This window comes from Athene noctua, chromosome 3, assembly GCF_965140245.1.
Source record: "Athene noctua chromosome 3, bAthNoc1.hap1.1, whole genome shotgun sequence".
Taxonomy (NCBI): domain Eukaryota; kingdom Metazoa; phylum Chordata; class Aves; order Strigiformes; family Strigidae; genus Athene; species Athene noctua.
The window spans coordinates 45,566,780-45,579,194 of record NC_134039.1 but is presented as its reverse complement, the minus strand read 5'-3'; the positions used below and the strand labels follow the sequence as shown (position 1 = coordinate 45,579,194).

Sequence of the window (12,415 nt, the reverse complement as noted above, 5' to 3'; positions counted from 1 at the left end):
ATCTTAAACCTCCCCTGGTGCTGTTTTGAACCATTCCCACGTGTCCTGTCACTGGATCCCAGGGAGAAAAGATCAGCACCTCCCTCTCCGCTTCCCCTCTGTCAGGAAGCTGCAGAGAGCCAAAACTTATTTCCCACTGAGTTTTTTATAATTTGTTTAAATAATTTCCCGGACTAATGCAAGAATGTTCAAGATGAAATCCAGATGTGTTTGCACATCACTTATATTCTAAAATTCAAATGGAAAACTGAAGGTAGATATCAGACCTAGAATTGAAAATGCAGAAAAACTCCATTCCCAAATGTGATCAGAAACCAGAAAGACAAATAAAGTTCTTCTGCAAACCATGTCTGGATTAAATTTAGAATACTGCAAAATTCCTGTCAGGAAAAAAAACCTGAATAACACTTGGGATGATATAAAAAAAGATCTACATTAACTTTTCAGCTCCTAACAATCATCATTCTGTGAAAATTAAGATGCTCCTGAAACCAATTATTAAAAATAATTGCCATTCACATATTGGCAAAGGATTACCAATTGAAGAAGATAAAATAGACAGCTCACTTGAAAAGTACAGAGGATTTTTTAATACTTAGGTAAAAATAAGAACTAACAAGAACATCTCCTTTGGTATTGTCTAAGAACTAAAAGAAGTTTATACCCACACATTTGTATACTTCAAAAACAGCCTTTATATTGTCCTGTAATAATTTTTACCACTGCTTTAAAAAAAAAAAAAAAAAATCGAAGATTTGTTATTGCACAGACTTTATGTAAAATACTAATTACTACATACTTGATTACCCTCAATCTTACAGTCAACAGCATATAAAAGCCTAATATATTTTGTGAACATTTATGAACTGAGAAATTAAGTAGGCCAACAGAAATATGATTAGAAGACATTATTCTTCCCTCTACTTATGAGCACCCGCCAGCAGGATGCCATTGGGGATGGTTAAACACTCTCACTCAGCGTTGCGGCAGGCACCAGCGCAGTCCCCTTGCAAAATCGTCAGGAACTCAGACTGCGCTCCTCATGACTGCAACAACGTGTACACACAATTCCACAGCACTGTTCTGCAGCCCTCTTTTTCACTCTACTGACTTCATTTTCTCCAACACAATTCACTGAAAAAATAATTTTCTCAGCCATTAATTGAGTTTCAGCATTTGATTTCTGCTGCTCTAAAACTGCACGTACTATCATACCCCTAGTATCAAAGTAGCCTTGTGCTTTTATCAAAGCAAGCATTTTAACATGGTGGAAGTCATTCCTAAAGAAGAATTATTTCTCTTAGGATAAGTATTAAACAGTTAAAAAGAAGACTACTGCTATAAAGCTAGTGCTCTACAAATTATCAGAACCAAACCCACAAATTTCAATGGATATTTTACCGTTTTCAAAAACTAGGCACAGTAAAACATTTTGCATGCTATACACTAATGAAAATGTAAACACTATAGAAACTATACTTTCAGAAATAAGAATAGATGGTATTGTGTGGGATATTTAATGCATATTAATGAACTTTTTCACATTATTCATCACCAGGGTAAAAGACTGTTCTCTGTTTACAGCATTTTGCAGGAGCATATCAAAGATCCGATATCTAAGGTTCATCTAGAAACACTAAGGAACTACTAAAAGCTGTCTGTAGTAAGAAAGGACTGAATTATTACACCACTGCAATAATTAACTGACTGGTAAAAAGACCAAAATCACGACAACATCTCAGAATTTTCAATTTAAAGGCAGGGGGATGGAAACAACCCATGGTTATAATATATAATTGGATATATAATTTGGCTTCAAGTCACCACTTCAGCCAAAATTTCTGTAAAGCATATCACAAATCACAAGAAAATGTATTTCATGTCATTAGATGGCATTCTATTTTTAACACTACTGATTAACAGATGGAAGTGGAGTTTTTTCTTCAGAAGTGCTTTAGTCATCATAAAGTATCAACAAAGATGTTAATTAAACACATTTGTAGAACTAAAAAAACAAAAGGGGAAAAAAGTGTGATTTCATGTTCGTTCTCTACAGCTATTTCTACACCTCTCTGAAAAAATTACCATTTACTTATATCAACAGATATACATGCGTATGTCAGGATAGGGAAGAAAACGTACCAGGTCATCGCTACAACTTGAATCCCTTTTATCACGTTGATAAATATTGTCAGTGCTAAGTTTATATTAGTATGTCTGTACACATTTCCACAATTGTATATTGTGTTCACCACCTTAAATTTAATTCTGTGCGAAATACCCTCGTTTCAGCCCTTGCACAAGGAGAAAGGCTCTTTGAAAATAACAGTACACATAAGTAAGAGTGAATGTAGCTATGTTATTCACTCTCCATATAAAATTCCTAAATAGCCTTGCTTAGCATTGCTTTAAAAACAAATTTTTATTCCTATGCAATTACTAATTCTACCGGAACGGGTGTGTTCTTGTGCAAGAAGTGTGTGTAAAGGAAATGTATCACTATAAGAAATATACTAAGCAGAATGATAACCAATGGTTTGACTACCATATCTATATTTTATTTGCCCAAGTACTTTACTCAGAGTAAAAAAAAAAAAAAATACAAATCTACAGAAACCCCCACAAGTTTATACACTGAAACAATAAGTTTATGTAAATCACACTGCCAGAAGTGAGGTCTAAAGACAAAGAGAATTAAAAGGGAACATACTATCCCCATCGGGTGCTAAATATAGAGAGCATAAACCCATTCTTTCCAGTTGTGGCTGAAGGAAACTGTTTCCCCAAGATGAGCAAAGAGAATGAAGTGCAGGACAAGCAGGAGTCGTCTCTGGAGAAATGAACAGCACTGAAACAGCACTTGGTAATGAAAAGAACTTGTCTCTTCCATCTTAAAACTACTGGACAGCACTTCTTAAGAGATTATTAAAATATTAAACATTTATACATGGACTCCTTTCCTCTTCTCTGATCCTTCTACCCCAATTGCAAGGTAACTTTGTAAGAAGAGAACAGTCACTTTCTGCCAATGATTACTGAAGTGGAAAAGGACAAGCAAGTTTTAGACAAACTTCCTTTAAAATATCTTGAAGTTCCTACAGTGAAGTAAACTAATCAAGGTTTTGGGATTAGTCTGAGTTCTGAACTTCTTTGATTTATGACTCAACACAAATTCACTACAACAAGCAAAAATGCTGACTTCTTCAGAGAGTATAGATTGACACATTTACCTTGGACTAAGTATCAGACACATATTTAAGAATATAGGGACCTGGAAGATACCAGTTTTCTTACATCACTTCTTTTGTATCCTGACTGTATCACATGCCAATGGCATGATAATGTGATATCTCATCTGATATCTCACTGAAACCTATACAATTTTCAACAGAAGTTGTGAGCTATTCTTCCCACCACTGTCTTAATCAGTGTGAAGATAAATTCTCATCACCAAAGGAAACCACTTAAAAATTTTACCACCATAAACAAACATGACAGATAGCACATTGTGTGTTAACTACATACAGGACGGGAACATGGTCTGCCAGATCTCTCAACCAAAAATACTTCTCACACCGTTATTGTCTCGGTCTGTGTATGTTAAGCTAATTTCCACTTCCAGTTACACCAAAGCAAATTCAGCCTAAGTCCATTAACTGAATTATTTTAGAGTCGTTGGAAGACGAATCAGGCTGTATGCATGCGCGCATACCTAACAGCACCTATTTTTGAAATGATAGGACAGATCATCTCTGTGGTATTTATGTCAGAGCCATGACAAAATGCTTTTCCCAGATGAATAAGTGACAGCAAGCAGGCTGTTTTCAATGGGAAGAGGAAGCCAAGAGCTGGCTTGTTTCCATGGAAACACTAGCAGCATCAGGCAGAACAGCTGTAGAGGAAAAGACAGAAGTTCGGGAGGCAGAAATCTTGCTGATTTTACCTCACTGATATGTCAGTACCATCAGAGACCATCTACACTTAAGGTAGATCAAGCCAGTTTATGTTGAATATATAATGTATTAAGCTACAGTTCCCAATTAAGATTTCTAAAAGCCAGCATGCCAGAAGTAAATTAATAAAAATTACTTACAATGCAATTTAGTCAGCCCATGTATACATGAAGCTACAGAGTGTATGAATATCTGTAACAGTGATGCATTATGATTTCTGTTATTAGGAACAGATCTTGCTGTTTCTTTATAAATGACAGCTCCTGCAGGCTAAATGCTTCAAGCAGAATGACTGGTTTTCAGCGATTTCATCTAATTGCTTCTTTTCCCACTTGAAAATAAATTCAGCACTTTGGTTACCAGCATGGCCAAAGGAATACTCTCTTTGCAGTTTATCAACCTTTACTATTTTCTTTGTATCATTTTCAGAAAGAAGGTGTCTGCATAACTCAAAAATTATTAAGTAGTAAAATCTAAAGTATACTTGCTTTCCTTGTTGAATAAAAGCAAGTAAAGATTTCCACTTATAAGTTAATGGGCCTTTCTATTTGTTAAGAAATCAAATGAACTTTGCTATTCACTATTAATCTACAAACATATATTATAAGATTAACATATCTTCACCACTCCATTCACAGTATCTCAGACTATCCCAGCAGCATTGCTTTCACCAAAAATAAAAACTGTCTTGCATCACGAACAGCCAAAGCCTAAAAATATAACCCGCTCCAGTCATTCACCACAGTACATGACAAGTCTCTAAGTACCTGGAAAAAACATAAGCAAGCCACCAAATAAAGACATAAATTATCTTTGACAAGAATGCTCTCCAATATGATTTCTGTAGCTTTAGCTTTTCAAGGGGATCTATAAAATCCCATTTTCTCCCTCTCCCATCTCACTCATTTCAGTCGATTCTTCCTACAACCAACCCCACCGAATGTTCAAAGCCGGTGTAAACATTACAGGACACTGAAAGGAGTCTCTGACACCATAACTTCATGTAAAGCAGTAGATGGGAACTACATATTTCCACCCAAAAATACCACTCTCATTGCTCAAGTCCAGCTCCTCATCTTATGATGAAGCAGCATAAGATCTGTATTTTTAAGAACACGTGCAAGACGTAAGTTTCTTGATGCCTAGACCGCAAGGCTTTTGCGGTTTTATTTGCATTTCAGTGAATACTTACTTATATCCAATTTTATAAATACTTTCCAATTAGTTTTTATCCTTCTCTTGCAAACCAGTTATGATCTTTCCTACAGATAAAGGCTGTACAACATAGGGGTTGTGTAATTTGCCTTCAGCTGCTGAAAACGGCAAGGGTGTTGCAGGCAGCACCTGCTCGAGTGCCCTGGGCCATGCCAGCTCCTGCTACTGCTGAGCAGGTGCTCTCCCCTTATCCACGAACAGATTTACAGTCTTCTCAGAAAAGTGAAGGATACATAGCTATGAACTTTGTGAATGCCAGGGCCATTTTTTAGTTCCTATATTAAGTACATGAGTAATCCATAATACTTAGGAAAAATCAGTGACAAATACTAATTACTTCTTTAAACAGCATCATGTCTCAACTATTATTCAAAAGCAAAATGCCTTTAAAGCTTAATTTGAAATATGGTATCTGAGACTAGAACTGACTAGGTCCTGCTGGGCATCTGAAGACACTCTTCTAAACTCAGTGCTTAATTACACCTCTTGTACTTTCTTACAAACTATTTAGATGCATCTTTGCACTTTAATAAAGCATAAGGAGTGCTTTGCATTTATGAGCCATCAAAGGATATCAAAATCACTTACAGGTATTAAGTAGCAAAACTCACAATACATGTTCGATTTAGATAGGAATCAGGTAAGTGCCCGTTTCACAGATGCTTAAGCCAACGCACATAAAGATTTAGTTGCCCCATGCTTTTCCACAGTGTCATAAACCCATAGCTTCCCGTATCTACATAATTAATGGAATTCTGTCAAATAGCAGTTTGTGAACAGTTGTTCTATTAAGCCTGGAGTGAAAGGAGTACTAGTGTACCCTTTAATTTCATTTCACAGGCTATGAAATCCAACAAGTAAAATGAAAACAGAAATAATATTCAGACATAACTCCTGAACTTGAGAAACAAAAAAACCATTGCAAGTTTCAAAGCAATTGTACGTACATGGATTTTATATTTACAAAAACCATGTTTAGTAGATGTCGCTATCTGAATACTAAACTGCATATGCTAAAAGTTGAAATTCTTTTTTAGAATCTCAAAAAAAGTAAACCTTCTTGTCAACAAACTAGTTCCACTATTTATATAACATCACTGGATGGTCTTGCTAGAATAATCTTGTGCATGCACTATCCCTCAATAGGTTACCATGACAACTTATATTTGAATTTCTATAAATTTCTATTTTTAGAGATCACAGTTTAGGATAAAGAAAATCACAAATATTAAATACCATTTCATTAACAGAACATATCCCATTTTTTATCACCATCATACTTTCCAAAAAAGACATTGCTGAAATCAGGCAGTAATGCTGAAAAACATAATCACCACAGTTATTAAGAAAGTTTACCACTAAGCAGCCTCACCATAATCTAACTGGTGTATGAGTCAGTAGCTAACACTACGAGGCAAAGACTGATGCTCTCAGAGTTTTGTCTTAATTTCAGTAAGGCCAGGATTTCACTCAAATCTTTTTAGAGTTAGTCACCATTTCAGCTGACACAAAACACAAGTGTATTTGCCAGAATACTCAGAATACTCAGTCTTTGTTTCAGGTGTGGGAAAATGTTGAACTGACAGTAACATCTCAGTTCCAAACTAAGGTTATCATCACCTTAAATTACTGTGTTTAGGAGTGCTTACTAAGTGCAGGCTAGTCCTTAAATACAAATTTACTTAATGCTTTATAACTTGCCAGTAATTCTCAAAGTTGTCTCCCTACCTGAAAGATCAAGGTACAGAGCAGCAGCCTTGAAGAAAAAAACATTGTTACGGCTCTGACACAGCCTTACTCTGGCTGCCTGGGGTTGAAATCAGAATATAATGTTTCAAACCAGGTTTTAAGTTATAGAAAAGTAAATACCTTATCTTCCAAGAGATTAATACTGCTGTGTCGCAATTTTCTATTATAGTGTTAATTACAGCCTTCATTTTCCAAACTTGAAATATCTTTACCCGAGCAATTGACAGTTCAGGACGGTCTAGTACAGATGGAAAATCTGAAAAGCAAGTGCCTACAGATTCCACCAAAGAGTGGACCGAAGTGGACTGAAAATCCAGGTGACAGCTACAACTCCAGGGCGCAATTGCAATCAGCATGCCTACCTTCCTATTTCTCCCGGTATCTTCCACTTCACATTTACTTTGCACTCCTCAGTTCTCCAGCAAAGTTGAGCAGAAAGATTCCCTCTCTCACACAAACTGCAGATTCGACAACGTCAGCAACTTTCCACAAAACAGTAGGTGAAAGAAACTGCAGCGCAATCACCGCACGCACTACTGTTTCGTCAGGTAACTGACAGCCAAATTTTCTTCAAGATTCAATCAGCTCAGATGCAAGCAACGTGGGTATGTCATTGATGAGCAAAGATAAGACACTCCTGGTAGTTTTTCTTCAGAACCAATCCTTTATTAAAAACGTATTTCAAGTATCAGCTGGAGCCAGCTGTCAAGGGAAAATGCATTGGTGGCCACCCTTCAAAAACATAAACAATGCTGGCACTCAGCAAGTAACAGTAGTAACTACAAGGACTTTTACTTTATGTTTAGCTTAACTCACTAAGCTCATAGAAGTTGCTAACTTTCACAGAAACTGCATCAGGCCATAGGGTGCAATTCAGGAAGTCAGTTAAACCGCACACTTATGGCCACATCTATGAGACTGTCAGAGAAATCAGTGGAACTGATCAAGAGATGACACCCACTATAACTGCACTTTCTGCAGGATGAGGCTTAGCTCTGAACACTTTTATGGGAATCCTGGTAAATACGCTGCAAAACACTTAGCACATTTTATAAACAAACATCTCCAATTACAAGTTCTTTTTCTTCTATCGCAGGGAAGACTTCCTGGTGGTTGCTTTTCTTGTTGTTAAATTAGAGGCATCACTGTATATTTTTCTCAAAGGAATTACAACCATTGTTTGCTCCAAACCCCTGGGTTAGAAAGTGAACCCACACTGCCCCTGACAACAGCAACTAAAAGAAGGAACTAAAATCCAAATCATTGAAGTAGAAAGTAGTCAGCATCAGAATCCAAAATCCCTATTTAAATAATGGAAACTTAGTACCATCATTTACAGCCTTGTACCCGCACCCTCAGCCGCAGAGCCAGTGAGGGTCACCCTGAGAAATCAGTGGAGGAAGAGCCAGGGTAACCCCCCTGTCACACTTACTTTGTTGACCCAGATCACCTCCCACTGTGGACAGGGCAAAGTCGGGAAAGGGCCGAGGTTGCCCTCCTGCATCTCTGTCACCACCTCACCCCAAAGGCGAGACCTCTGACAGCTGGGGCAGGGATGATGCCCTCCCGGTGGGGCCAGCCGCCCCGGCCCCAAACACCCCTCCACGCGGGCGGCTCAGACAGGGTGAGGGCACCTTGAGGCTGTTCCTGCCCACCCCCCACCACACAACTGGGTCCCCCAGCAAGCACAGCTCCGCACCCCCACCCAGGCCAGGGGCCCGAGCGTGGCTCCTTCGCGGGCTCCTCGGGGCACAGCTCCCACCTCACCCACAGCGGGACCCCCTCGCTGCCTGACGCTGCCTGCAGACGCAGAAGGGACCAGCACCACTGCCCCACGGGGCCCGATGTCACCCCCACGCAGCGGCCCACTGAAGCGTCACCTCCGCACGCCCACCCCAAACGGGGCCAGCTTCCCCTCGGCACTCCACGCGCGGGCCCCCCACGCAGGGGACCGTGGCGTGCACACCCCTGGCAGCCCCTCGGCCTCCCCGGGCGGGAGCGCCGCCGGCGGCGCTTACCCTGGCGGCCCGCGAGGAGTAGGGGTCCTCAAAGAGCGCCCAGACGCGGGGCTGCAGCCGCCGCCAGCGCCCGCCCTTGCCCTCGGTGGTCGCCCCCACGTCCTCGATGCCCAGCCTCTTGGCCGCCAGGTCGTCGTCGTCGCCGTCGGAGGGCGGCTCGCCCGTCAGCAGGTCGGGCGCCTCGAAGATGTCGAGGGCCTCCTCGGCGTCGCGGTGCTGGCGGTAGGTCATCCAACAGCAGGGCTCCACGTCGGTCTCGTCGATGCCCCAGAAGGCCAGCTCCTCCTCGAAGAGCGGCCCGCAGACGTCGGCGGGGCAGTGCAGCTTGCCGGTGCGGTAGTAGTTGAGCACATAGGCGAAGACCCCCGGGTGACGATCGAAAAAAAACTCGCTGGCGCCGCCGCTGCCCCGGGGGCTGCAGCCGCTGCCGGGCTCCGGGCAGCCGCCCGCCGGCGGCGGCGGGTTGGCGGGGGGCGGCGGCGGCTCCTCGCCGCCCGGGGACTCGCCCTGGGACTCGCAGGCGAGCAGGGCCAGGCGCGTCCCCGGCAGGGTCTTCAGGGTGCTGCGGTAGGTCTCGTGCCGCGTGCCCCCCACGTTGAGGATCACCCTCTCGTTGTCCTCGAGCTTCCCCATCGCTCCGGGTCGGACATGACTGGGGAGGGCGCGGGAGGCGGCAGCGGGATGGGGCGACGGGGGGGGCACACACAGACCGGTCGCTGGGCAGGGGGAGCTGCCGGTCGCGGGCAGGTCTGCGGGGGACGAGCTTCTGCCTTAAACGCAAACAGAAAGAAGAAATCGAGAAGCCCCCTCAAGCATCACCGGGGCGCGGGGGGCGGGGCGGGAGGCTAGTGCACGTTGTCACCCTCTGCCCCAGCGCCCTCCAGCCCCCCGATCTCCCGCCGCCCCGCACCTCCGGGACAGCCCTCCCGGCCCGCCCCGCCGGCAGCCCCCGGCCCCGCACCACCCACCGCCGGGCTCCTCCGGCGGAGGGCTCTCCCTCCTGCCCGCGCCGGGCAAAGCCCCCGGCTCTCCCCCCGGCTGCCCCTGCAAGCAAGCTGCCGAAATGGCACTGCTGCCGCTTCTCCCGCGGACAGATCCGCCACCGTCCCCACCCCCTTCTCCCTCGCGGGGCTGCGTGAACCGAGCTGATGGAATAGAAAGTGTACTGTTAATTATTTAATGGGCACCTATCTTTTATTATCCTAACAGTTTAACGAAGGGAAAAAAAAAAAAGGATTAGAGATTTGTCTCTCTTCTCCCCCCCCTCCATTCTGGGAGGGAGGGACTGTGTTTTGGGAAAAAATACCAAGCCCCCCAGTCAGCTCAGGCAGCAGGCACACCCTTGGGAAAGCTGCCTGCCTGGAGCTCGGCTCGCTACTTTCTCAGACAAATCACGAAGAGGAGCGTGTATCCCGGGGAAGAGCCGGCGGAACCGGCGCCGGGCTGCCGTGGGTTTCTGCCCGCTGCCCCCCGCCACCCCCTTCCCATCCTCCCGCCGCTACCTTCGCCGGGGGAGGGACGGCGGCTCCTCTGCCCAGGCGGGCTCCGGTTCTGCGCGGCGGCGGACGCCGATCCCCAGCCGCTCTCCGCGCCTCTCTGCCAGGCGAGAACTACTTGTTGTTGCCTTCTAGAGGTTGGGGGTTCGTTCTTCTTTTTTGTCGCGTTCAGGTAGCTGTTTTACCGCCCTCCATGCTCAACTCCGAAAGGCGTAGAAGCGGCTCCCGCCGCCCGCTCGGGGATCCCGTTCCCTTCATTTTACAAGCGAGACGCAGCCTTTCCCCATCGGGGCGGGGAGCGAACACCGCAGCCGGACACCGGGGCCATGGGCGCCGGGCAGGGGCACTGCAGGGGCCGGGGCACCTCAGGGGCCGGTGCTGCCGTAAGCCCAGCGCCTCTCGGGGAAGACGAACCCAAAAGGTGAAAAACCACCTCATTTGGGGCTGAAGCTCCTCCCCGGGGCGGGAGCAGGGGAGCCGTCCCTCCGTACCCCTCCAGCCTCTGTGGGGCGGAGAGAGGCGATAGCAAAAACAAATACCACATCTCTCCGAAAAAAAAAAAAAAAAAAAAAAAAAAAAGGCACCACCACCTCCGCTCCTGCTACATGTAAATTTGGTTCACTTGAGGAAAACACGCGGGAAGGGATCGGGGCTGAGAAGAGCTATTTTTTCGGAGGAATACAAAAAAGCAGCGCCTAGCTACAGGTGACTGCGGAGGGGAGCTACTGGGCCCCCCAGGAGAGGGTCCTTCACCTGGCAGGCTGGTGCCTGCCGCACCGGGGTCACACGGCGCCCACAGCCCCGGCCTGCGGCGTGGGGGCTGCCCGCAGTAGCAAGGAGCCCCCCGGCTCCCGGGGAGCGCCCGGAGCCGGCTCCAGCGCAGGCCAGCAGCTGGGGGAGCCCCGGCCTCTGGCGGGCGGGGAGAGGGGGCTCAAGGAGAAGGGATCCAAACTGCGCTGTCAGCTGGAAAAAAACCGGATACAGTGCAGTGGGTACACTTCATACGTGGTAGACTTTGTGCGTTGGAGGTTGGGGATTGAAGGGAAGTTTTAAGTCCCCAATAATATATAAGGGAGACCAATGCCTGCACCAAAGCCTCTGCTTCCAAGCCAGCAGAGTTATCTTCTACAGCCTATGTTACCAATGTCTGGTTTCAGCTGGGCTGGTCAAAGGGAAAGAATCTTCTAGGCCCAGAGAGAAGATACACAGAAAGAGAGGTGATCGCTCTTGCTGCTTCCTCAGAAAAAAATCTTCCTCCACACCAAGGGTATTCCCTGTCACGAAGTAGGGTAATGAGTGGAATAATGGTATCTGAAATGTCCCCCTTCCGCATCAGAACCTTTGGCTGGGCACTTGCTGGCTTTGTGAGGGCAAAGCTCTGCTGGAAGCGATGCTCGGAGGACACTGCTTAGACCAGATTGCTTTAACCCAGATCTGTCTGCATGTGGCATCCGTGATGTAAACACAGACTCCCAAAGCAGCAGGAACTTTAAGAAATGGGATTCAAAAGCTTTCTCCAGATGTACGTTTTGAAGTTCCTAGAAAAAGAAGGCAAAATATATCCTGCCAAAGTAGATGTAATCAGTTAGTGAAAATTCCTGGGAACAAAATTGATATTCAATTACACACTTGTAAATCCAGTGGAAAGGACTCACCCATCCTAAACCAAAGCAATGCTGCTCATGCCATACTTACTCTTCATTGCAGAGGGAATTTTTCTGAAAAGGGGACACAGAGAAGGAGAGAGTAAGACAAAATGAATATTCATAGTCTTCTCTCTGACCTGCAAGAGGTGTCTGAAGAAACGCAACATATTAAAGCTCTGCAGCATTAATCCATTATGGAAAACCATGGGGTGGCAGTAGCTGCCAAAACACTAGACAAACTATCATCACAGAATACCAGGATTTCCCTCTGAATTGTCACTGTCTGCTCATGTCCCATATCCCCCACCAAAAAAAACCCAAACCACCACAAAAAAAAC

At 45.0% G+C, this 12,415-nt stretch overlaps 1 protein-coding gene across 8 annotated transcripts in view; it reads right to left on the bottom strand.

The window, feature by feature from the left end:
* The window catches only part of KCNC2 (potassium voltage-gated channel subfamily C member 2), a 105,651-nt gene extending 94,816 nt beyond the window's left edge, over positions 1-10,835 (bottom strand). For 6 of the 8 annotated variants that reach the window (XM_074902847.1, XM_074902849.1, XM_074902844.1 and 3 more), the window contains exons 1-2: positions 10,438-10,835; positions 8,936-9,705 (exon numbers count right to left, since the gene is read on the bottom strand). In XM_074902847.1, coding sequence (XP_074758948.1) covers positions 8,936-9,568 — 633 coding nt within the window. In that variant the 5' untranslated portion in view covers positions 9,569-9,705; positions 10,438-10,835. Of the gene's footprint in view, positions 1-8,935; positions 9,706-9,903; positions 9,994-10,437 lie in introns of those variants that run through there. The other 2 variants (XM_074902845.1, XM_074902846.1) reach the window with 2 other exon arrangements.
* Between the last annotated feature and the right edge of the window lie 1,580 nt (positions 10,836-12,415).